This window comes from Periplaneta americana, chromosome 12 (genome assembly GCF_040183065.1).
Source record: "Periplaneta americana isolate PAMFEO1 chromosome 12, P.americana_PAMFEO1_priV1, whole genome shotgun sequence".
Taxonomy (NCBI): Eukaryota; Metazoa; Arthropoda; class Insecta; order Blattodea; family Blattidae; genus Periplaneta; species Periplaneta americana.
The window spans coordinates 39,334,725-39,362,625 of record NC_091128.1 but is presented as its reverse complement, the minus strand read 5'-3'; the positions used below and the strand labels follow the sequence as shown (position 1 = coordinate 39,362,625).

At 35.9% G+C, this 27,901-nt stretch overlaps 1 protein-coding gene across 1 annotated transcript in view; it reads right to left on the bottom strand.

Annotated features, from left to right (window-relative positions):
• LOC138710321 (importin subunit alpha-3-like) overlaps positions 1 to 27,901 on the bottom strand; it is a 56,352-nt gene that overhangs the window by 4,926 nt on the left and 23,525 nt on the right. The window contains exons 6-11 of the mRNA XM_069841129.1: positions 26,331 to 26,557; positions 18,422 to 18,547; positions 13,221 to 13,355; positions 11,497 to 11,601; positions 6,090 to 6,324; positions 2,668 to 2,759 (exon numbers count right to left, since the gene is read on the bottom strand). Of these exons, the coding sequence (XP_069697230.1) occupies positions 2,668 to 2,759; positions 6,090 to 6,324; positions 11,497 to 11,601; positions 13,221 to 13,355; positions 18,422 to 18,547; positions 26,331 to 26,557 (920 nt within the window). The remainder of the gene's footprint in view (positions 1 to 2,667; positions 2,760 to 6,089; positions 6,325 to 11,496; positions 11,602 to 13,220; positions 13,356 to 18,421; positions 18,548 to 26,330; positions 26,558 to 27,901) is intronic.

The following is a 27,901-nucleotide window of genomic DNA, read 5'->3' as shown; positions in this document are numbered from 1 at the left end:
GAGCGGATGAAAGACGGACGGAAGGATTTGAGGTGAACAGTCGCCATAGATGCTAATCATAGTGCAGTACTAGTGTACTTCGAAATGCAATTATTGATAGGAAATGTAAAGATGAAGACATTGAGTACATCCAATAGTCAGCAGTCCTTTATTACAAGGAATTTTTACGTGTTGTTTAACTAGTTGAACAAGGAGGAATCAATTTATTTCAATTAACTTAAAAATGACATTTCCCAGCTTTGATGAAGTGTATAATACTCTGAAAAATGCCTTCAGAAAGAATATATTAACGTAAGACTGGCTATACCTCCAATAGAATGCTTTCTGTAACATTTATGGCAAATCAATGTCAATAGTTGTATGCATTCAATTGTTGAAATGAAACTGTAATAAGTGCATTTAATTTCGTATTCACTTTGGAGAAAATATATTACTGTATGTATATTACAGGTACTTGTTTGTTTTATTTTCAGAAGCTGAAATGTTTTGAGTGTTATCACTTTTTATTAAAAAACTCATAGAGAAATTAATGAAGTAAAAAGTAAATGCCATAAATTAAAATAATTTATGTATTAGTGTATAGGCTTATGCGAGAAATATTTGACAAGAACTGCTTATTGACACATTTCCTTTCTGCGTCTGAATGTTCCATGAAAGTGAGAAACAGTACACAACAAATTTCATAACATGCTGAACATTTTTGTTTCTGTCCTTGTACTCTTCATTTTGAATGTCCTAAATATATGGCCTTTTCTCATTCTCGATCACAAACACCTCAATGTCAACTTTCTTTATAATCATATCACCCATTGAATATAATCACAATGCGCAATGCACCACAAGTTAAAAAAAAATTGCAACAGCCAGTACTACAATACATGTGTGATATGTTGACTGTGACTCAAGCAGAAATTTTTTTTATTTGGTTATTTAACGACGCTGCACCAACTACGAGGTTATTTAGTGTCGATAAAATTGGTGATAGTGAAATGATATTTGGTGAGATGAGGCCGAGGATTCGCCATTGATTATCTGACATTTGCCGTAAGGTTGGGGAAAACCTCGGAAAAAACCCAACCAGGTAATCAGCCCAAGTGGGAATCGAAACCGCACCTGAGCGCAACTCTGATCAGCAGGCAAGCGCCTTAGCCGACCGAGCTACGCCGGTGGCTTTCAAGTAGACGTTACAGAGGGTTTTTCTCGGGGCACTCCCGTTTCCCTCTATCATTCCACCAAAACTCTCCACCTTCCCCTCATCTATCATCTGCAATAGTCAAATATAGGTAGGGTGAAGTTCTGGAGGTAGTAGGGCCTAAAGATTTCCGATGATGCTATAGGAAGGGTTTGGAGCTCGTCATCCCGTATGCCTGGCTTTATCAGGGGCTCAGATAGGATGCCTATTTGTCAGCCAACGATGACAGGAAGGGCTTGGGCCTCCGGCCCCTGAGACTTATCAGGCTACTCGTTTGTGAAACGGGACCTAGTTCTATTAGGGGCTGATGCAGGATGGCCCACATGTCAGCATCAAATTCACGAATGTCACTCAGGTCACCTGTCAGATTTGGACAATCGTCGCATGTAGGCCTATAGACACACACAAAGGGCCAAAACATGCCTAAAGTATCGAGTCCAGCTCTCGTAAAAGCCAAGATATGTCGTCTGGGCACTCGCCGCCAAACTGCCGAGTCTGCTCGTGTGATTGATACAATATAATTCAATAGCCCATAGCAAACTTGCGGCCACCGTGCGGCGTTTGTTCCGCTATAGGCTATGCGGCTTGCATGTGGAGACGTTCCGCTGCCGCAGACTGTCTGTCCTGTGTGAACGGCTACATTTAAATTAGTGTGCCATAGAAAATGGTGCGGCTGCCATTCCGCAGACATTCTGCTAGTGTGAACCAGGGCTTAGCAAAGTTTAAAATCTGAAACATGTCATTGTTGCAACTGAGAATAGTCATTATTTTGAATTAATGTAAGTCTGATAGCTCAATGGTTCATTTGTAATGAAGATAAGTTTTTTGCTTGTACTGTAAAATTAATGATTTGTTGGTTGTCTCCTTTTTACAAATTGTTAAATGAGAATGGCCCTTACAATGACAACTATGGAAGCTATAAATAAAATGTGGACTGGATTTAAGTATTAAGAATTTTGCTGCCTATTTGCCTTACAAGATAATTGATATGAAATAAGAAAATTTCTATCCAGCGATAGTGACATTTATAATAACTGAACTCATATCTGCAGTAACACATTTACAAAAGAAATACAGTATGGCAACATTGGAAGCTCCTGGTTGTATTATGATTGGAGACTTGTCACTTCTCATTTGAAGAACTGTGTAGACTATCTTCTTCTTGTATTTCCTTTAACTTTTGCATAATAAATCTCAGTAATAAAATATTTCAGATTATTTTAGAACAGAATGAAATGATTAATTTTCCTTCATTTAAAAATAACCTCAATTATAGTACCGGCTGTTAATAAATGAACAAACAATGCTTCCACATCTGTATGATAATAATTTATTTTCCAGTAATATGCTGAAGAAACTCTCAGTTTGAAATAGTCTTCAATTTTCCAATTTCATGTTGTTTTATGGCTCTACAGACATCACCAAAATGATAAACACTTTACAATACTCTAAATACTAAAATTGTATGCACTTACATCCTCAGAGAAGTACTGTTCAATAATGTCATAGGCCAGCTTATATATCTCCACATTTTCATGATTTTGAAGCGCCTCAATTTTGTCCAGTCCTGAAACAAGATAATTAAATAAAGTATATACAGACTACACAGCAAAGTAAGGGTGATGAGTATATGTTTTGAAAGCATAAGAATGAAGTTTAAATCTTCTATTAACTTACGACTTAAATTAATACAGTTAAAGCAACAATAAAAATAAATTAAACCTTATAAATGAAACATAAGGCATATGGCAACAGTGAGTATATAAAGGCCAAGACATGTTGTAGTTGGTCACACATCTTGTAATAATGTATGCACATACACATCTTGTAATAATGTATGCACATACAGCAATGTCAATGGACAATAATAATAATTATTAATCTACTTCTCCAGAAAATAGGCTAAAAAGAAACAACACGGAGTTATGCTTCTTTTAAATTAAAAATTTCATCACCATTCAAATACTTTTCATTAATCCTCATTAACGTCTAAGCACAAAATAAGAATTGTTTTTAAGATTAATATGGGAAAGTTGTTATAATTTCAGCATTTACTTCATGACCAACAAGTTTTTGTATATTTCCAGGTCATTTGGTTTCTTTTGTACAGACTGTAAAATTTTTCCTTTGTCAGAAGAGAGCCAATTGTTGATCCATAGGTTTGTAAAATGAGACTTTACTGAAGCAAAAGCACTGGATAGAGATATCACTTGAAGAGGTCTTGGTTGCAAATATGTTGCTTGTTTTGCAATATTATCGACAGAAGACACAGCCCTGCAGTATATATTGACTACACCCCAACTCTGGCTACTATATTCCGCGTCACTGTTTTTGGCGTGTGAAATAAGTAGTGGGAACATTGAAGACGAGTGTTTTACATTTGCTGTAGTCAGTCTGACAACTGTGTTGGCAAATGACTGATGTGACGTGTATAGAAAGTGGTACCATTCTCAGCTACACTAGCAACATGCTCACAAACTGGGCACTATATATCTAGGACACACGCCAAAAACACTGGCACCAGCTATAGTAACAGGCATCTATAATGAACACCAATCAAAATACCCCTCATTTCTCGTGAAGAACAATAACTGAATAGACTACAGTGGACTTTATGTTGTCAGCAAATTACTGGATACATTAAGAAGATTGATTGATTCATGACCAACAACTCTTTCTAATCTGATTTTTCTATAAATAATGTTGGAATTACAAGATGCCTTCTATGTCAGTATTTTCTTCTGCTATAACTTGAAATACATCCATTATAAGACAGCATTAAAGCAGCTTTGACAACTCCTGTGAAAATGTTGAAAAGCAAGATCCATGGCACTATATACATATCCCATTACAGAGTTTTCATAAGTTACCAAGATAACTCCATAGACCCAGAAATGAAACATGTGCTTCAGTCACCCTGCCTGTGAAGTGCATTTTCTTCTGTAGGATCATGATTTTTCTCACAGCTAACTTTCAAGTATAGTAGTAATATATATTGTAGCCTAGTCTGTGCATCCGTTGCCAACACACCGCAGAGAATGGTTAAGAGCTATTCTACCATCATTCGATTGCATATGGCAAGCCAACTAGGTATATTGACAACATTAGATGCATTCGTTAGATTCAATAATTCAGATGCTACTAAGACAAACACTGCCAATTAAGCCACATGTTATTGAAATCAGTTTAATGCACCATCCTTAAGAGTTCAGTTGCCTTGTGCTCTTCCATGCCTACCATATAGGCTAAATATTAATTGTCCAAGATCAGAGTGATGTGCACTATTTCTATTTTCTGCCACTACTTCGCACAGCACTGTCCCTGCTGTAAACACTACAACAGTGCTACCACAATCAAATGATGGTGGACAGAGGCACAAAAAGAAAGAGTACAGACATAAGAATTGTTTTTAGTGGTAATAATAGCTTTATTCTGCCTGGCAGAGTTCAAATCATAAGACCTTCCTTTTCTGTGACTAAAGAATCCTGAATATGTATGAAATCTGACTTTACAGATGATGTAGCAGTATGTAACCAGACAATATGTCTGAAACCACTTTTTTTCCATACCTAATGTGCTCAAGACATAATTATTTATGTAAAAATTACGTAACTGTTACCTTGTAGCAACACAATACTTTTCTCTATTCAATACGAGAAATTAAAAAGAGAAAGTAGGAGAAAGAAGAGGAAAGCGAGGTTTCTCAAAAAGCCTTCCCCTTCATGTTGTAGATTACCTTAGGCGCAGTAAATGGAGTTAGAGTTGTTAATAAAGACTACACTACACTGCCACATAAAATTAACTTTTGTTCTAAAAAACATGAGACCCTGATGGTGATTAATGAGTATGTACACCAAAAATAGATATGTACAGTCTTCGAAAAAAGTTTTGTGCGAGATCGTGCGTATTTGCTTGTTTTCCGCACAGAACCAATACACGGTAAGTGTGAAATACCACATTCAGTATTCCCAACGTAACACACATAACAATTTCCCTCTTCTTACCGCTTAAGCGCGACATTCATTTTACTGCTTTAGGCTTTTAACATATTATTTTTAGAGACGTTTAACATAGTAATAATTATAAATTGGAAACTTACCACTGCAATTTCACCTAATTTGCAATGTTAATTATTGTTTTTAAATATTTGCAAAAATTAAGTAAAGTCTACTACTCCACGAAACTTATTGCATTCCTGATACAAGTAACATTAAGGAAGCCGTGAAAAAATCAACAAGATTCCAGATGCCGATGTTATTACTGCAATATGTTATATAAATAATATTGTTAAAATATTAAAATGAAAAATAAATCATTACATAACCTTACCATTTGTTTTAAGTTCGCATTTATAGACTGGGGGGAAAAAAAAGACAGACATATATCACGGCCTGCTGGAGTATAGTAAACACAGAAAACATTTTATAACAACAATGTTGAAGAAAGATATTTTGGTTTTCCAAAGTTGCCGTCATTAAACAGAAACCAACATGGAGATTTCATTGCAACTAATTAGAAATTCGTCTTTCAGGTATGTAATAAACGATCTTCGCACAAAATAATGTACGATACACGAGCGGTATGTTTGTTTTCATGTTCTCGAAAATTAAAAAAGCTCAACTACGTTTCGCTTTTTCAATCTTTTCCTCGACCATGAAAACGCTAACATACCGCTCTTGTAACGTATATTACTATTGTCGCACAGTTCCAGAAAGAAGACAGTGCGCATAATCAGAGGACGAGCAACCTGGTTCACAAGAGAACGACTAGTTTTGTTTCGCTGTATGTCTGATCATGGGCACTGCCTCCTTCCTGGAATTTATAAAGTATCTGTGTGACAAAACTTATTTCTAAGACTGTAAATAGATAAGTAACTAAATTAGAATTTGAGCATTACCTCCACACTCTTCAATCATATTTGCAAGCTGTTCAACCTGCGGACCTGCCATCTTTAACATGTTATTGATGCCATCCAAAACGACTTGGATCACTTGCGTGTCTTTACAGTTCAGAAGACTACAGAATGGTGGAATTACTCCTTCTTGGATCAGTCGTGCCACTTGCTCTCTATTTCCACTAATAGTCAGGTTGCTGATTGCCCATGCTGCCTCTTTCTGCGTCTGGAACTCACCCTGGGAAATAAAGACAATTTTATCAGCATTCAAAGTCATTTCACACTAATTATCTTTGGAATTAACTCTGTTCAGATTAATTTCATGGAACCCTTCATAAACGAATAAAAGGAATTATTACATTCAAATTAACTGAATAGCTAAGCACTTCCAAATATTTGGGTTATAACTTACTTACAAATGGCTTTTAAGGAACCCGGAGGTTCATTGCTGCCTTCACATAAGCCCATCATCGGTCCCTATCATGTGCAAGATTAATCCAGTCTCCATCATCATATCCCACCTCCCTCAAATCCATTTTAATATTATCCTCCCATCTACGTCTCAGCCTCCCCAAAGGTCTTTTCCCCTCCGGCCTCCCAACTAACACTCTATATGCATTTCTGAATTTGCCCATACGTGCTACATGCCCTGCCCATCTCAAATGTCTGGATTTAATGTTCCTAATTAAGTCAGATGAAGAATACAATGCGTGCAGTTCTGCTTTGTGTAACTTTCTCCATTTTCCTGTAACTTCATCCCTCTTAGCCCCAAACCTTATTCTCAAACACCATTTGGGTTATAATATTCATTTAAAAATACAAATGTGAAGGAATAACTGACAAGTGATTAACAAATGTGAGGCATATAAAGATAAAAACATTATTAATAAAGAAATACAAGTAAAGTCAATTCTGGATATAATAAACTCGGTTATAGTGAACATTCTGCTATAGTGAACCTAAATTGTTGGACCCAACCTGTATACATTAAAAAGTACATCTATAGTGAACCCTTACTTCGGATATAGTGAACCTTAAAAATTGAAGTTACATGAGTTATATCCTGACAAATTCTTATTTGAAGTCAGACCTTCTTGAATAAAATTAAAAGAATGTGTTGAGAACAACATTCTAAGTTTCTTACTTCTTTAGCCAAAGGACAAAGGTAAGATTCCTAGTCAACGAGCTGTACTGTAAATCCAGGCAACATGTGATGACCTTGCCTCACTCCACTGTTGAAGGGCTGCCATTCTGTTCTCAGGCTCACTACTCTACTGTTGTTTCTAATCCTCCACTGTCAAAGAGTTGCTTTTTGTTCTCAGAAACATTTTCATTGTAACGGATAGCATCAAAACAACGGAAAATGAAACTGTCTTCTTTTATTAATAGGGGACAGACATGTCCAGAGCATAAATGAAGGTAAGATTTCCATGGCTTTCAAACTCCATCAACCTCCTCCCAGTTTCTATTAAATGACGCAGAAATTCCAAGGCTGAATACACAGTCACCCCATGACAATGTTTGTCATTTCTACCTGATCAGTATACACTTCAGATTTAGTGAACCTTGGATATAGTGAACGAAATATGCAAGTCCACAGAGGTTCACTATAGCCGGAGTTGACTGTACAAAACAATGGCAGTTCCTGTTAATATAAATAAGTGAACTTCAACACAAAATACGGTATGTTTACAGTATTTTCTCGAATACCTCACACACATTTTTTTTGTAAATATAATAATCGTGGTTCTACAGAAAAAAATGGCATTTAGATTAGCAATATGCAGGGCTTGAGGTGAGGCGGGATGGCAACGTGGTTCCTTTGGAAATGGCGTAAAACCATCCTGTTATTTCTTAGCACTTCTTAGCATGTAATGCATGTGTGACTCTATTTTAACATATGCTATTATAATATGTTTGTAGGTCTACATGAAACACAGACTGTACATCACATGGTATATTTCCATAACTTATGTCTATGAATTAAAAGGGGGAAACCATCCTGGTTCTTTATCATTCCACCTCAAGCTACATGTGTCAGAATTAAATTCAAATGTTGTTGTTGTTTTCTAATGCCAGGTGTTTGACAATAAAGTCATTTGACCTCTTGCACTCCAATATTTTTCAAAGATATTATCATGGCCAGCCAATGAAGCACAGATTTTGAGGTGTTCCGAATCCATTTCTTGGTTTGAGTCGCACAATGGGCAGTTAGGGGACTGATATATTCCAATTCTATGCAGGTGTATGGCCAAACAATCATGGCCTGTTGCCAATCTAAATGCAGCTACAGATGATTTTCGTGGTAAATCGGGAATTAACTGTGGATTTTGATGCAGAGAGTCCATTTTTTCCCTTGGGATTGTGTTATCAAATTTTGAAGTCTAAGTATGTAGATTTAATAAATCTTTTCACAGAGTAATACGTAGATTTAGTAACAGGTCTGTAAGTAGCAGTGCTGCCCTTCTTTGCTAAAGCATCTGCATTCTCGTTTCCCAGGATTCCACAATGGGATGGTATCCATTGGAATACAATTCTTTTATTGAGTGATATTAATTGAGAGAGCATTTTAGTTATTTCTGCTGTTTGAGATGGCTGCAAAAGGGTATCTGTCGGATACAGGGGGGAGAGCCATTAATCCTTCCCATTGAAGGCTTTAAGGAACCAACCTGGACAAATACCCAATGTCCCATCCCTACCTTCCAGTGGTGCAGCTGTTAGTAAGCATAATTTTACAAGCTGAACTAAAGGGAGGGGCTACTCATCAATTAGCACTGGTCAGCTTGATGAGTTAATGACTGAATTTGGTATAATTTTCCTCTATTGAATACCTAATTCCCTCTTTACCCTTTCCTATCCAGTCCTCTGACTGAACTCTTACTTTCTTCGACCCCGACAGCATTAGAGCATTCGAGGCCTAGGGGTTCATTTCCCTTTCCTTCCTCCTCTTTTTACTTTTCTGTTCCTAGTGCTGACCTGCTATGGCACTAAAATCGTCCTCCAGCAGCTTAAGGAGGGAAAGCTGGTGATCAACAAGATCTCCCAGCTAGGTCCAATAGACCCGTCGACCAACAGCAGGTGTGGCCTCCAGACATTCTGGGGGTTGTGTGTGAATGAAGTAGCCACCAAAACGTTAATATATGGTGTTCACTTAATTCGGCTACAACTTGCCATTTAACCACTCCAATATGAAATTCAAATGTGATAACTGTAATAAGTGCGTCTTAGACTATCTTATATTTTCAATGAATCTGTGATGCATGGACACGCATATTGCTCTCTTCAAAAAATGTAGCATCTCCAATCAGCTGGACAGAACACAGCATGACTGTGTATGGAAAAGTGAGAATGAAGACGATTGCCCAGGTGATAAACAGAGCAAAATGAAGTTAACAGTGATGGCAGGTATTTATTAAAACAAACCACGTAGGCCTAGTATCATGCAAGATAAAGGTAGTTAGTTTATTGACATGTGCAGGATATTGTGTAAATGGCCAACTAAATAAGACAACTGACATGTCATTTGTCATGAATACATTTGTTGAATTTTTTTTGTTCTTTTTCTTCTTTCCCCCCTTTCAAAAGTGGGATACACAGCTTATTCGAGAATATACAGTAATCACATCCTTCAGCCTCAATCTGCATCTCTCCATAGTCTACAACCTTTCGGTTTATATCCTCTTACTATACTAGGCATTCTGTTCTTACTTATTCTTAGAATATGTTGAACACTAGTAATGTTGATGAAAGAGTAATGGAACAGAGAAAAATTCTCCCCGGCGCCAGGATTTGAACCCGGGTTTTCAGCTCTACGTGCTGAAGCTTTATCCACTAAGCCACACTGGATACCACCCCAGCGTCGGACAGAATCGTCTCTGATTAAGTTCCAACTCTTGGGTTCCCTCTAATAAAAAAAAATAATAATAATATATAATATATACTAGTAATGTTGATTGCTCTGATTTTATCAATGACTGTCTATTTTCGATTCTTGTCAAAATTCCTCATTAAAGCAAATTGCGAAAGTGTAACGCATTCTACATTTTTTATATTTCTGCATTAAATTCTGTCTTAAAAATTGTTAGATATTAGTATGTTTTGTGTGAATTTTGCATTTTCATATGACATATCAAAGTTCACGTAATTAAAACTGATTGTTCCAAATATTTGTTAATTATAATTTTACTTTGTACTCAATCCTGTCCCCAAATGCGTTTGTTTAGATTTTCTGATGATATCTTCTCCAGTATAAAATCTTTTTCTAAATTTAGAATTTAATAGTTACAATATTTAAACAAAGTATTCATAAGTATATGTTACATCATAAATTGGGGGAGGGAGAGAAAAATGTGGGCAGGCATGGAAAGCAAAAGATAAATGAGTAACTACAGATGTTCTAATTCAGAGGGGCAGAATGGACCAAAAGGTAATTTGTTGAAATTAATGATGTACATCAGTTCCACATCTCTTAAAATATATCAATTCCTAGTGTTTAGGTTCCGATCTACACAATGGATATCAACCATATCCCTCTTATTTAAGGACAATCTAAAGGCTTTATTGAAACAAAACTAACAATTCTAAAGATTACGTAAGAAAATTAACAATTCTGAAGATTACTTAAGAAAATTAATTTGTCAAATGTCTGATATCAAATAATACAGTATTTACTGTATCTTCACCGTTATAGGAAAAAAAAAAAAAAAAAAAAAAAAAAAAAAAGACAAATTTCAAAAACAAAAAAACCGAGTGTTACGAATGTGACACAAATCCTCTCATATGTTTTACATACTTTGCAACAACACAGTTCTTTCATCATGTAAATAATACTGTCTTCTTGAACTATTATTCAAAATACATATACAAGTGTCATCATAACATGTATCTAAATAAGATGAACTTTCGTTTCCTGGATTCCACACAAAAAACATTCTTTGTAATCCCTAAAAAAACATTCAATTTCGTTTACAAATTGTATGAATTAAATAAACTGTATGTAACTAATTTAACACAAATTTACATAAAATAACTATATGCATATTGCAATAATTTCTCACATTTTTCAATTTAGATGTACTGACAAACAATATCCACCCAAAAACCCTCTCGAATGGGCATTCATTTTCGAGATTTTAACTTTTGAATTTTCTTCCATACCTTATAGCTATTATGCTGAGCATTTCTTCCATCTTGATTAAAAAGGATTCAGAGCCAAGCTATGACTTAAATCAATATTGCCAGATCATCAGGAGAGAAGCAACTTACAAATTTTATTTATTAGAATCCAAAAAAACGTGAGATAAAATATTAATCTATACTAGAGTTTAGTAACTTATAAAATATAAAGACTGTGTTTAAGCAGCTGCCCTTTTACTGCATAGCATTCTCAAAAGTCGAAATTCGTACTTACTTTACTAAGATTCCGTATAATTTTTGGTAATAGCTCTGCATCAATAACAGCCTGGACTTGTTGTTGATTGCCTGCAGTGATGTTTGATAAAAACCACACAGCCTCCTATGAAATATCAATAAGTTCATGTTAAAGAAACTCGAAAGAACATTAACTTGTAAATACAACAAATAAAAATTCCTTGCAACTTATAACGTAAGAACATATTCATACAGCACAAACCAATGAAGGATTAAACATATACATAAAAAAAAAAACTGAATTCATAATAAATTGAAACAGAATAGTTTGTGTCTGAAATAGATATATAATCAAAAACAAAAGGTGGTGAGTAGAAAGAGGGAAAAGGAAGCAGTGAAATGCATAGAAGAAGGGAACTAACTACTAATACAGCATACAATTTTATGTTTGATACTGTGACAGAAATTCGATATACAGTAGAATCTCCTGTATCCAGTAACTATGGGACAAAGCCAGTGCCAGATAATCTAATTTTCCAGTTAACTGGAAAATTATTTTATAGATTATTTAAAGATGTATTGGTATATTCGTGCAAAGATGCAACCATTTTGTAAACGCTGTTTCCAAACCTAACTAGATCACTTAACTGGCTATCAAAGAAAGGGGTTGAATTAGTGAATTAATTGTTACACCATTTGTCAATAAGGCAAGAAAGTATGTATTATTCACGTAATAGTCATTTTGCACCCGAAAGAGGCACATAACATCAGTATTTTGTGATATCGTCACCTCGTATGTACTGCACATCTATATAACATGCACCAGAATTCTGTGGAGTGAACACATGTCTTGTCACTTTAAAAATGACGACTACCAGTGATCAAGATGGCTGTTTCTTTGTTTAGCTTGTGCAGTGATTGTGTGAACATTGATAATACTGCAATCTAGCGGTGACAGTTTCAGGTAAGTCACTGCTTCAATTTGTATTTTACTAACTGACTTTCACTCATATTTCAATCTTTATTTTCCTTATTCTAAAGTGACGCTGTTTTGGAATTGCCAGATATCTGGGTGCCGGATACGAGGAATTCCACTGTACTAACAATTTCTCTTCTCACATAGAGAAAGCATTTAAAGTAAAATGTAGTTAACATGGGCAAAATGATTTCATTATTACAACACTACAATGTTAAACAACAATTTGACTCCTTTCCTTCATAATACGGGAACCTATCTACCAATCACTGATGAATTTCACACTGAACATTGTATTTTAGTGCTTGAACAATTTATGTCCACCTTTGAAGCTACACTTAATCTTCAGTCACGCCTATGGGTGACGATGGATAATGAAAAATCTTCACAATGCACAGATATATCATGCTGCCAACAATGAAATAATTTTCTGCAAAACGTGACATTTTGAATCTACAAATAAAGTTGGTATGTTTAATACATGTAATTCTTGTACTATCAGATCATTAGTTATCACTGCTCTAGTTCTAAAGGAACATTCAAATTTACTAACTATTTAATGTCTTTATTATTATCACAGCATCTTATAGACTAAGTAACAGAGTTTAATTACCTTAATCTTCAATACGATTTTGGCTATCAATAGATAGTTATCCCAAGATGTTTACCTGCCCTAACAAACATTAAGATGACATTACACAACCATGTATTTTTTTTCAACAAGACACGATTCAGCTCTACATTTATTACACAAGTGAAGAAGGACAAACAATGCACCATGAACTTACCTTACATATTTTCTCTTTCTGATGTGTCAACAATGCTGGGAAATGAGATAATGCATCACAGTTCAATACGACTTGCGTCTGTTCGTCTGTTCCTGTCACAATATTGCCCACTGCCCTTAGTGCAGCTGTCTGAACCTGTGGCCAAAATAATACAAAATTCTCTCAATCTATTTTGAAATGAATATGTCTTCGTTAGAGGTAAAACTGATGAGAAAATCTAACGTTTTTAGCATAACTAGCACAACACTAAGTTCAAGATGCTGCACATGTGCTGTAGCCTGTCCAGTATTGCAAGTGAATAAACGACAAAGCAACTAATGATAAAAAAAATAACAATAAAACATAAAACAATGTCACTTTTATACAAAGAATTACATAATTTGCAACTTCTTGGAATAATTTGTTTCTACACTTTCGTCATCTGAATCTAAACAGTAGGCAAAAAAGTAAAAAATATTCCCTTTATACGCCACGACAGTACTTGGGAGCATGGAGTACAGAAGGAATTTATAGATCTGTCATCTAAATTCGAAGATTCTTTTACATGCAAATCTGTTATGCAGTCTGCTGCAATTGCAATTCATCACTTTTTGTCATAATGGAATAGAAAATAATAATAATGAACTGTCAACCACATTAAGGAAACACTGAAAGTGATGATTCCCACTTCCTATGTATTCCTGGGACTTCAAATACGAGGCCTGTCTAAAATGTATCTGACCTTAAATTTTCCCGCGCAAAGTAGTGATTCTAAGGCGGCGCCACTGTGCACGGTGGAAGGAGGAACCGTAATGCGCATGCTTGAATTTTTTCACAGCACTCGCTTGTGCCAGTCACTGGCTGGTGGTCGCCAAGTAAGGTGCTGTTCTAAGCGTTTGTCGGATTTAGTTTTCTCGCAAGATGACTGAACGAATTGAGCAAAGATACTGCATCAAATTTTGTCAAAAGCTTGGTGATTCTCAAAGTCAAACAATTCGTAAGATTCAGCAGGTGTTTGGGGAAGATGTGATGGGTGTAACACAAATTAAGGAGTGGTTCAACTGATTCAAAGATGGCCACACATCAGCAGAGAGTGAGCAGCATTGTGGCAGGCCCCAAACTGCTCGGAGTGCAGCTGTTGTTGAGAGGGTGCGAAATTTGGTGATGGCAGATCGTCGTTTGACCGTGCGGGAGATTGCCGAAGAGGTTGGAGTGAGTAAAGATTCTGCACATGCAATTTTGCGTGATGATTTGAACATGAACCGAGTGGCTGCGAAATTCGTGCCCAAGTTATTGTCCCTGGAACAAAAAGACCTCCGTCGTGACGTTGCACAGGACCTTCTGGACACCGCCAACACTGATCCTGGGTTTCTGAACACCGTGATAACTTGAGATGAGTCATGGGTGTACAGGTACGACCCAGAAACAAAAAGACAGTCGTCGCAATGGAAGCATCCCGAGTCTCCAAGGCCGAAGAAAGCGCGGCAGGTGCGAAGCAAAATCAAGGTGATGCTGACTGTTTTCTTTGATGTCCGTGGAATTGTGCATCACGAATACGCACCGGAAGGACAAACGGTGACAAAGGAGTACTATCACGATGTTCTCCAGCGACTCCGTGATGCAGTTCAGCGCAAAAGACCAGACATGTGGACGGCGAACAACTGGCACTTGCATCACGACAACGCCCCCGCACATTCATCCCAATTGATCCACACTTTCTTGGCCAAACATGGAATTACAATCGTTCGCCAACCTCCCTACTCTCCAGACCTGGCTCCTTGCGACTTCCGGTTGTTTCCAAAATTGAAGACACCACTGAAAGGATCCCGTTTTGAGAGTAGAGAAGAGATAATGCGGAATGCGACGACGGAGCTGAACACCATTCCAAAAGAAGGCTTCCAGAGGTGTTTCCGGCAGTGGAAGGATCGGTGGGCTAAGTGTGTGCAAGCACAAGGGGCCTACTTTGAAGGGGATTAGGGTCCCAACCCCGTCAGGTATTTGAAATATTTTTTCTGGCTAAAGGTCGGATACTTTTTAGACAGGCATCATACTTTTCTATTTATCAGTTTAAGCACTTTGGACGTTGAAATGATTTTCTGTGTTATTACCCACCATATCTTCTATACTACTCATTATTCTCTGCTTGAGAAAACAATAATTGTTTATTATTCTGCCTCAATTCAGAATATTATCTTAATAACTTTCACACGAGAGAATGTACACACTCACATATGGAGGCATGAGCACATATAGTGAAACCTCTCATTTATGGACATCAAAGGGATGTAACAATCTGTCCGCATCTGGGAGGTGTCCTTTATTGGGAGGGAGGCTCCCCAGTCTAACAGTAACAGTCACGCTTTAAATGAAATGTATTACTGTAGTTTAATACTAAATACAGTCTACTGTACTGCAGTAAATTCTTTGCAACTTTGAACTACAGTAGATAAGACCAAAAAAGGAAAATACAGTACTGTGCCATGCAATTTTATTTTAGGTCTACAGTTATGCAGTACTGTAATTTACAGTTTTCAACTTAGCCTTTACGTTCATGTCTCTCGAAACAGAACAACTGATTGAAGTGAAGAGAATAATCCTACTAACTCTATATGTGTCGAATACAATTTCACGACCGCAATTTAAATTTGGACGTATTGTTATTTGCAGATGATTTAGCTTTGCTAGCCTGTTCAGAGGACGATTTACAAAGGTCCATATACAATTTAAAACTCATAGCAGATAAATATTCTATGGAAATTTCTACAGACAAAACTAAAATTATGACTTTTTGTGGAAAAAAGCCTGTTCCTAGCAAAATGTATATCAATGGAAGTATTTTGGAGTTAAAGAATTTAAATATCTTGGCTACAAATTATTTTTCTTAGCAGATTTAGACATTCATGACAAAATTTTTCAGTATAATAAATCAATGGGCATCATAACTAGAATCATGAAACCATCTCTACAGCTACATACTCGCACTCATCTGTATAAAACCTTAGCATGACAGTCCTGCGCTATGGAAGTGAAGCATGGACTCTAAGGAAATGTGACGCAAGTAGAATCACTGCTAGTGAAATGAGATTCATGCGCCGAACAGCTGAGTACACTAAGTGGGACCATAAAAAAAATGAAGACATCTTAAAGGAACTTGAAATGAACTCTATACTAGCAGACATATGTCACTATCAAGATAACTGGTGTCAGCATGTGAGGCGTATGTATCCCTAGTGCAAACCTGCATTACCAACCTAGAGGCATATCAACTGGACATACAATGAAGAGATGTGCTGGAAACTTTTGTGGACCGTTAACAGTCCTTCTGAGACTATAACCTGTATGGCTGATGATGATGATGATGATGATGATGATGTGATGATGACGACGACGATATATGTCTTGTTCATACCTTGCAATGCACTCCACTCAGGCAACTTCCTGAAAATTTTTTGAAAAATATTGATAAAATTATCAGAAGTGTAATCAAGGAAATATTGTCCCTCCCAGATGATACTCCGAATGCCATGCTGTATGCATCGAAGAACGTAAGAGGTCTTGGAATTCTGAGAGCTGAATGGGAAGCCAGTATTCAACACTTTAACATCTGTAGGCGACTGGAATACGTGAATGATGCACATCTACATCACATGAGAAATCTAGAAGAGGAGAAGAAAACATCTCTCTCGTGCCTGAAGATTGCTCCAAACAGCGTCACTCCTCATACAGGAAAACATCTCAGAAGTTCTCAGAAAACAATCATTCCAGTCATGGTGCCAGCTCCCACATAAAGGCAAAGGTGTTTGTACATATGAAGAATGCCCCAAAGCCAACTCCTGGATCTCCTCTAAAAAGTGTCTTTCATCCTCGGAATACATCAATGTCATCAAGATGTCTTGTAATGTCACCGTAGTGAAATCTGTCTCTGGCAGAACCTTCAGTACTACCCTTTGTCGCCATCCCAGCTGCAGCGAAACTGAAACACTTGGCCATGTACTGGGGTTCTGTAAGAAGGGAGAGCTACTGTGTAACAACAGACACCATCGTGCCCGTACAGCAATTGCCAACCTGCTACAAAACAGAGGATGGGAAGTACATAAGGAGATTCAATGTGTCTGAAGATGATTCTCATAGAAGAGTGGATATAATTGCCATCAATAGAAGAACTCAGAAAGCGATGGTCTTAGAACATATGATTTGCTTTGAACAAGACACGAATCAGGCACTGCAGATAAATGATGACAAGCGAGCTAAATATGTACCTTGTCTTCCATATCTCAGTGAAAAATATGACATTTCGCTTTACAACTGGGATGTTACATGCTTACTGTTTGGAGCGAGGGATTGTTCACTAAAATTTACATGTAATATGCTTAAATCCTTTAAAATTCCCTTTTATGAGGTTCAGAAGATTGTGATGGAAATTCTGAAGGCCTCTCTTCAAATTCTACACTATCATCTATATGTTAACACGTAAATTTTTGTTTTAATGTACAAATCGAATCATTATTTTACTCGCTTCATTTCCCTTTATCTTTTATGTTTGTTAATTCCGGATCCCAGTGGTCAACCTCACTTCAGGATGGATGATTTTAAATAAATCTTAGTAGTATGCAAAGTTTGAGATCTGTTAAAGCCAACATTGTCTAATTGATAGTTCCCCAATATGAATATGGAAGAAATTCATGTTTTTTATTTAAAAATTTGGCCGATTCTAATAAAATAAACAAATGAATTTAAAAAAGACGCACTTGTCTACAAAATATGCAATGCAGGAGCATGTCTGGAAGATTGCTTCAAGTCTTACTATACAATAAAAAGGTTTAATGTAGTGTGACATTCACAATCATACTCCAAAATTTAATAAGAACACTACGTGAAACAAAGAAATTAATTCAAGCAGAAATTTTTCATATTTTGAACTAATGCATTTTTTCTATCAGCAAAGATTAAAAACAATTTGTAAGAAATAATACTTTAGCACAGATAATATGAGGAGAGTTCGACCGGCACCATGGATCGTGTCCTGGCATAGCTCAGTTGGAAAGTGCGCTCAGCGTGCAGAGCTGAGAGGTCCCGGGTTCGATTCCCGGTACCGAAACGAATTTTTCTCAAATTAATAGGTATCTACATATTGACTACTAACATAAAATAGTAGTCTTGATTATTCAATGAGGATGGCAAGACCTCATATATGAATATATGTATAGATAAAAGTAACATACCTTAACCTCCTTATGTGAAAGCAATGGAATTAACTTGGGTACTACTCCACTGTCAATAACCATTTGAATTTGCTCATTACCCCCATCTGTGAGATAACTCAGCGCCCAGACGGTGTCAACAAGAATCTGAAACAAATCATGAAATCAATAACACAGTAGATGAATTTGAGGGAGGTGGGATATAACTGTAGAAATTGGTATTAATCTTGCTCAGGATAGGGACCAATGGCAGGCTTATGTGAGGGTGGCAATGAACCTCCAGGTTCCTTAAAAGCCGTAAGTAAGTACGTAGATGAATATTAATATACAAGGTGAATCTTTTAAGCTCGTCATTGGATCTGAGAAAACATGCTGCCAGATGAAGCATTTTGTTCTTATCAGCTGTCTCTTGATCTCATTTGCAGTAAATGCATTGTCAATCAATTCAGAGGTCAGTATTATATATGTGTGTGTGTGTGAAAATGAAGGATAATCCTGAACAACGTATTTTCGAAGAGAAGGCATATGTCACTATTCATAGTGATTCGTCCGTTGGAAAGGGATATTAAGCCTGGCAGTCCCCTTGGTGCTATTCTACAGGAGTAGGCTATGTGCCGGCACAGGGTTTCCCATTCTCCCTTCCTCATCATCATCACCACCCATTCCATACACTACACTTACACATACACTCATCCTAGTACACGACATAACTCTCAACAGACACACATCACGTACAGCGTGGCCCGTTGAAGTGGTGTAAACTAGAAAATGGGTCACAGTCCAAACATCCATTCACTATATGCGGAATCCGAATCACATAAAGTGAAGTGGGTAGGCACTGGATACATACAATACATATTTGTTGAGACATTCATCAAGCAATTTTCATGAAGTATTACAGGAAATTGCAATCAAAATAGCAATACATTGATTTGTGGCAAAGTGATAAATTAAAATGTTAAAATGTTATGTTTTATTTAGCGATGCTCGCAACTGTAGAGGTTATATCAGCGTCACCGGCTGTGCCGAAATTTTGTCCCGCAGGAGTTCTTTTACATGCCAGTAAATCTACTGACATGAGCCTGTCGCATTTAAGCACACTTAAATGCCATTGACCTGGCCCTGGACCGAACCCGCAAACTTGGGCATAGAAGGCCAGTGCTATACCAACTCACCAACCAGGTCGACGATAAATTAAAGCTTTTTCATTGATTATTGAAGTTCCTCCATTTTTCTGATAATTGGGCAGAAATGCAATAGAGAGGAAACTCTATTACCGTGTATTACAGACAATAAAGAGGACCAGTTTTCAACTACATGCACGTCGTAACAATGCATTTATATTGACAATCATTGTTGTGAAAAGGCAGGCTTAGTTGTAAGAAATATTTCCATCGAAGCAGTCACTTCTGTATAAACATTTTCAAAAGCTATGAAGCAGTTTGGTTCATGTGTTAAATTTTACTGTTGACACTGGCCAAGGGACAGAGGTTACTGGCCAGTAGCGGCTTGTCGTAAAAAAAAAAATAGGTGAAGTGCTGTTCACATGCATAAATGCATGAACAGTTTTACCAATATAATGAGTAGGCCTACAATTCGTAAACTAAGTACAATTTTAGTAGTTCTAGAACACTTGCAAACAGGAAAATTAATTTATTTCAGGACTCACAGAATTTCTTGCATACCAAGTCAATCCTCCTATCTTTTAAAGCCGCAAACCTGTATATAATGTCTTAATAAAATGTCTGCATTTAACTGAGAGTGGAGAGTATATCTGTATGCAAAGCTATGTGGGGTGTATTCCTGATAAAATAACATAGAGCCAGCTAATTTACCGTTGCAGGGGTGGCTGCTTGGACACAAGGAATGAGGATACTATTCTCGAGTCAAGTAGTACATACTGTAAAATTTCACAGCCCTTAAATAATAGCCCCCGGCCTTGGAGACCAGCTTCAATCCTTTTCTATTGTTAGTACCGTTAGATCTGCAAAATGGTTACTCCAACAAGTCTAAGAGTTTTCCATAACTGAAATACACTTCACTCACACAATCTTTGTTTAGTGCGTAACGTCACGTTACCATGGAAACCAAGTGCTGTATGAGAATGGGAGCCCAAATAATTTCACCTCTACAATACTGTAAGTTCCAATAGACACCACTCAGCACTCACAACTGTTGACATTATTCTATTCAGCGGATGGTTACAGGTACTATTTATAAAACTAAACATTATTCATAATGACTGAAAAGAAATTTTTATTTTTATTTTATAAATATGGTACTAGAATTATTAATAAGAGATAGCATTGTTTTTTACGTGTAAATAGGTGAAGCTGGACTTCACCTGAATAACCGCCCCTGTTATTGGCCAGGATTGTACTGCACCTAATGGGTCAGATTGTAGGCCAGAGTACTGGTTTTATTTAGACATCTCCTGAATAAATGGTGTTTCTGTTGGAAGGATAATTAGGAACTCCATTATACAGTACTAAAAACAAGCTGTAAAACATATTAATATGCCGAGAATTTGGATATAAAACAATTGAAAGTATGTCTAAAAAAATCATAAAGTTCTTTCATTTCTGTAATGAGATTTTTTCTAAAAGATTTTAATGGAAAATATACATGGATATTATCTTTCGTTAACAGTGGAGTTCTTCTAAGTGGAAATAGAATGTAAGCTCATACAACATACTAAAACATTGTCTCCTGTGTTCTGGTATATGCGAAATATCAATTTCCACTAAATATTACTTTTATAGGATTAAGAGCATGGGATGATAACATAGCGAAAATTATATCAGATAAAAGAGAAGCCTATAAGAAATATTTGTCTGCTAAAGCAGAGGAGGATAAAATAGAATATCATAGAAAAAGAGCTATCGCTAAAAGAGAAGTGTGAAAAACCCAGACATAACTGGGAAGAATTTGTAGCTTATTTAGAGAATGATTTGTACAGACTTCAACCACAAACATACAAAATCCTTAAGAATTTAAACAACGAAGTGAGAGAAAATGCTAAGGTAAATGTTTTTCCTTTCGGAAATTGGTTACAATATTTTCAGAAATTATGGTCCCAAGTTGTTGAACCTCTTGAATTACCAGTTTCTGCTAATACTGAAATTGAACCTATCTCCAAATTTGAACTGATTCAAGTTTTAAAGAAAATGAAGAACAATAAAGCCCCAGGAGAGGATTTGCTGAATAATGGATTGTTTAAATATGCAAGCCAGACATTTATAAACAGACTCCTTTACTTTTTAAATAAGATATGGACAGGAGATGATATACCAACAAGTTGGACAAAATCAATCGTAGTTCCTATATTCAAAAGAGAAGACGTAAAATCGTATGACAACTACAGAGGGATCAGTCTATTAAATACAGGATATAAAATCTTTATCAGCATAATCAAGAACAAATGGTATAAACATTATGAAACACTTTTCGAAGAAGAACAAAATGGCTTCCAAAAGGGAAGATAATGTTGCGATGGATATTTTACATGAAAATTATTGATGGAAAAACACCGGGAATTCAACTTAGAAACACATATTGCTTTCATTGATTTGGAAAAAGCATTCAATAGGGTGAACAGAAATAAATTATTAAATGTATTAGCCACAGACCATGTTCCACAACAGCTTATAGCAAACATGTATAATATCTATAAAACAAATCTAATTGCAGTAAGGTGCGACTATAAATCATCGCAATGGACAGAAATTCATACAGGAGTAAGACAAGGTTGTGGCCTTTCACTGTTGCTATTTATTATATATATGAATAAAATAATTAGAGAATGGAAACGATTGTCTCAAGGATATATACAACTCAATAGACATTTACAACTAGATCCATTACTTTTTGCAGACGATTTAGCTCTGGTGGCATCCTCAGAAGATGAATTACAACATTCAATTTTTAATTTTAACAAAATTGGAATTAAATATGATATGGAAATCAATAAAGAAAAAATTAAAATCATGGCCTTCTGCAGAAAATCCCCTGTGCCTAGCAAAATATATTTAGATTAAAAAATATTAGAAAGAGTAAATTATTTTACATATCTCAGCTACACATGATCTTTTTTCGATGAAGTAGACATTTCACAGAAAATTTCTAAATACATCAAACCAATGGGAATAATTAACAACATTATGAAACCTTCCCTAGTACAAAGGTATACTCGAATTTGCCTTGGCGAGACCTGTACTTTGTTACGGCAGTGAGGCATGGACACTGAGGAAGAAAGACGAAAGCAAAATAATGGCTAATGAAATGAAATTTATGAGATAAACAGCGGGATATACGAAATGGAATCACAAACGCAATGAAGATGTAATGGAAGAATTACAACTAGAACCTGTAATTAATCACGTAAAATATTATCAGAACAAGTGTATAAATCATCTGCATCATCGCATGTGTAGAGATAGAATCCCAAAAGTCATGCTCCACTATCGTCCAAACAGGAAGAGATCTCTCGGTTGTCCAAAGAAGCGCTGGATTGAAAATTCAACTGTGAGATCGTAACAGACCATATGGCCTAATACTTGAAGGGAAGAAGAATCAATCAATCTTCTTAATGTATCCAGCTATTTGCTGACAACATAAAGACCACTATAATCCACTGTAGTCTATTCAGTTGTTTTTCACGAGAAATGAGGGGTATTTTGATCGGTGTTCATTATAGATGCCTGTTGCTAGTAGCTAGAGATGGGGTGTAGTCAATATATACTCCAGGGTTGTCTCTTCTGCAACTGATACTGATGATTTTAATTTACTTCTTTTGTGGTTTATGGATGGACAGTATAGAAGAATGTGTTCCAGATCTTCATCATGATTATTACACCACAGACAAGTAGGATTATCAGAAATGTGAAATCGGTGTAGGTACAATTGAGTGACAATGTGACCTGTTCTGGCTCTTGTTAAAAATGTTTGAACATGTCTGGGCAAGTTTTTGTACATTTCTAGGTCATTTGGTTTCTTTTGTACAGACTGTAATATTTTTCCTTTGTCAGAAGAGAGCCAATTGTTGATCCATAGGTTTGTAAAATGAGACTTTACTGAAGCAAAAGCATTTCATTTAAACGGTTTTATGAGTGTCTGAAGAAAAAACTACATAGTGTGAAAAACGTACAACTGAAATGACATCATGTCTGGGCAAGTTTTTGTACATTTCTAGGTCATTTGGTTTCTTTTGTACAGACTGTAAAATTTTTCCTTTGTCAGAAGAGAGCCAATTGTTGATCCATAGGTTTGTAAAATGAGACTTTACTGAAGCAAAAGCATTTCATTTAAACGGTTTTATGAGTGTCTGAAGAAAAAACTACATAGTGTGAAAAACGTACAACTGAAATGACATTTAATAACATCTGAAATAGCATTTGAAGACTATATGGGGAGAATTAGTTGTCAATTTAGTAAAATTTTCACAAGAGTAATTTATAACTCCATGTATTGTGGGTCCTATCACAATGGCATGGTGTGCTCTCAGGTTGCGGATAGAGGAGACGGCCTCCAGATACGGAGGGTAGCTGCAAATATATTGAATAAGCAGTTGTGGACAGCCAATAAGGGGTGGTCCTCCAGCTTGGGGGTTGGGCAAAGGGTTAACAACCCATCACAGTAAAAAACAGCTTGTTACGAATCCATACAATAAGCCTCGGAATGGGACTGATTCTCTGGCACAACCACAGCAAAGGAATAGGGTTATGATAGAGAATGGATTAATCTTGCTCAGGATAGGGACCGATGGAGGGCTTATGTGAGGACGGCAATGAACCTCCGGGTTCCTTAAAAGCCATTTGTAAGTAAGTATGTACTTTACAACTACACAGTTAAGCCATCTTTGAGTCTATAATATAGTACTCAAATTTATAACACATATTCTTGAAGAACGTAAGATTTGTAGAAAATCTTAGCTGCTTAGAGCCAAAGCTGGCTGATGTATCACATTTTAAATTTCAATCCTGAAAATTTTATGACACTGAATTACCACATGATTATTTCAAAAAAAAGTTTTTTGCCCCTAAGGAACAAATCATGCCCTCAAATTGTGATACCTCTTACAAAATTTGAACAGTTACACTACAGTCTAGTACATAGTCACGAAGCTTGAGGTGATTTCTTTTGCATTTCTTGAGATTACAGCACTCCAAGCATCTAGCTACTAGGAGCACTAGGGACAATAGACTGTGCCAGTATTATTTTGCATCGTTGCTTGTAAAGACAAGTTGTGTAAACTGTGAAATGTTCGTTACCGGTTGTGATAAATGTTAATAACTAAAATAGAAAAATTGGAATAATAATATGGGACAAGGAGGAGATATTTGTAAGGTTGTTTCAGATAAAGAAAAGTTGAAGTGTATACATTCAAAATATGCCTATTTAACACCAGAGACTCTCAATGCATTGCTTAACTAAATTAGATTGTCATTAAGAGAGAAATGTGATTTTAGGTTTAATAATAAAATATATTCATTTCTTATGCATTGCGAAAATCGAATATCCAGTATTTTTATGGCAGTGTTCATAAACTTAAATGTGAATAATTAATTGCTGAAGCTCTTCTCGATGTACTTGGCTTTCCACAAGAGTGTTGTAAAGAAACTACACTGTTGCTTTTGAAGATATGTCAGTGTTAGATTGAACTATGTAATTAAATTTCACAATGCAATGCTTCAGTCTAATCGAAAGAACTCTAGGTATTTAAAGTTGTCACCTAGATTGCTTAAATTTCTAGAGAAATCATCATTAGGCCTACTGTTTTCAGTGGATATGTTTTGGATTGTACTCATTTAATTATTATTTTTGTGTGTTATTTGATTAGAGACATAGAAAAATTAAGTGTTGTAAAAAAATTGATTATGTTTTATTTTCAATTCTAGTGTGATTTTAACCCCATCCTACTGTGATAACTAGGCCTACACCACAAGCACCGGTACACGTAAGTTACACTCATTAATTCATATTTCCATTATTATTATTTTGTTGTAATGGCAACTGCAAATTAATATTTTATTAGTTTCGAAGTTCATTATCGCTCCACTCAAGGTTATATTAAATTTCAATTCGTTTTGCGTAAACACTTGAAAACAATATCATTATTATTTCTTGTATCTTCGAGTTTATGGTGAAATTTAATATACTTCATGAAAACAACAAATAAACCCTGTGTATTAAGTATTTCAATAATGGAATGAAGGTGTTTATTTTTCTAAAAGAATATGGTAACTTCCTTACAAATGGCTTTTAAGGAACCCAGAGGTTCACTGCCGCCCTCACATAAGCCCGCCATCGGTCTCTATCCTGTACAAGATTAATCCAGTCTCTACCATATATCCCACCTCCCTCAAATCAATTTTAATATTATCCTCCCATCTATGTCTCGGCCTCCCGAAAGGTCTTTTTCCCTCCAGCCTCCCAACTAACACTATATATGCATTTCTGGATACGCCCATACGTGCTTATGATAACAAAAGTACAATTATATTTTGTCATCTGCTAGGGAAGGGGTCTGTGATGAACTTGCTAGTAGCTACCCACTAGGATCACACTATCGCCTCAACTGTCAATGGATGCATAACCCTTATGACTGTATAAACTAGACTGTGGTGTTAACATCATGGTGTGTTACAAATGTTTTACTGTTATTGAAGTAGTACCAGCTTCATTAAAAGAGACAAGATTGTAGAAGGCAAGCTTCGGCAGCTTCGAATACACATAATGAATAGTTAGGCCTACAACAAAATTTTGTCTTATATTATACTCGCATTTCCAATAATGTCAAAAGAGTTAACAACTGAACCATCAAACACACTGAAGGAGTTCATTTTAAAGGTTGTGCTACTGTGAAATGACACGACCTAGTTCTACTGTTACTATTGCTTAAAGCTTGCAAAATCTTCTACTCCATACTTACATTAATATCAGTGTGATGAATAAGCATATTAAGGGCTGGCAAAATGTCCCTAATTGTCTGCACTGGTGGAGGTGGGTCTTTATTTCGACAAAGGTTCACAATCACCCATGTCACGTTCCTCAAAAAGCTGATGGGTATCTCTGGTTTGATAAAGGTGAGCAACGGATGAACTACACCCAGACTGATTACATAATCTCGAAGTTGCGGACCATCACCAATTATATTTCCTGTAACATTATAAATACAAATCATCACACATTACCACACTACCATGAGTTGAACACTAATATAATTATAAAACAATAAAACTTAGCAGTGAGAATGGAACTTGAATCCAAAGAACTAAGAATTATTCGCACTAAAAATCTAGCTTTTTGTCACCTGCGATCGTTCACTTCAGAAAACATTCTTGAATTCAGTTGTCAAGTCTCACACATAATCACTGATCATACTTCAAAAAGAGTACAAATACTTATTGGTTCTTTCTAAGGCAGCCTAAAAGGCTCAGACTCTGTAAGTCTTTTTAAACTTTTCACATACCCACATTTAATCGCATAATTTCCCCTCTCCTTTTTTTTTTTTCCTAAAAATTCGGAGGTGAAAAATCTAGAGGGGACATTACACGATGAGTACACATCGGGAATAAACCGGTCATAAATAACATCTAACAATTCATGTACTAATTAAATTAATGTTTAATAGTAAATAACTATAAACAATTGTAATTGTAACGGTGAAAATATTGTTAATCAAATAATTTTTTTTTCATAAGTGTATATTATTTTTGGGAGTGTTTTTTGAAAGTAATTTTATGAGGTTGTTATTGATATGCTGATAAATTACTTGTACGAATTATATTATATTATACTATACTATAAACATATTTACAATTTTAGTAATTTTGGGCAGTTTTGTGACTTTCCTTTGTACTGGAATGTGTCACTTCTAATGTCAGTAGCCTGACCCTGACTAACCTCAGATCATGGTGTTAAACTTTACACATACATTTGTATGAAAGATAACAAACGTATATATATGTTACACTACACTATTTTAATAAGAGAAGAAATTCAGGTCATCTTACGTTCTGTCAGAGAAATCATCGGTATTTCCCACTGCAAATGACTTTCGAATTTCCAGTGCATATGAGAAATTACACAAAAAATATGTCCTAAAAATCTTTGAAGAGAAATTACGTGAGTAACTGCGGTATTTCTCTCCCGTATCTTCATGAAATATTCCAAACAATTAGTTGACACAGCATTATTCATTATCACCATATTTCATTTCCATGACTCATTCTAAGACACACTAAAATCTGTTGCAAGATGACTCAACTGAATAGTCATACACAACCTCTGTGTGTTTGGAGATAACAAAATTAAAACTGGCCAGCTGTTTGTACTCACTACAACTTGCATCTTAAAAATCCAGTACAATCATTAATATAATATAGTGCACTCGAGAATGAACTCGAACAAAATTTCTAAACAATAAAGTATCAAGTCAAAGGCTGATGAAGCCTATGAAGACCAACGGATAGATGTATCAAACCATATGGCACACATTAT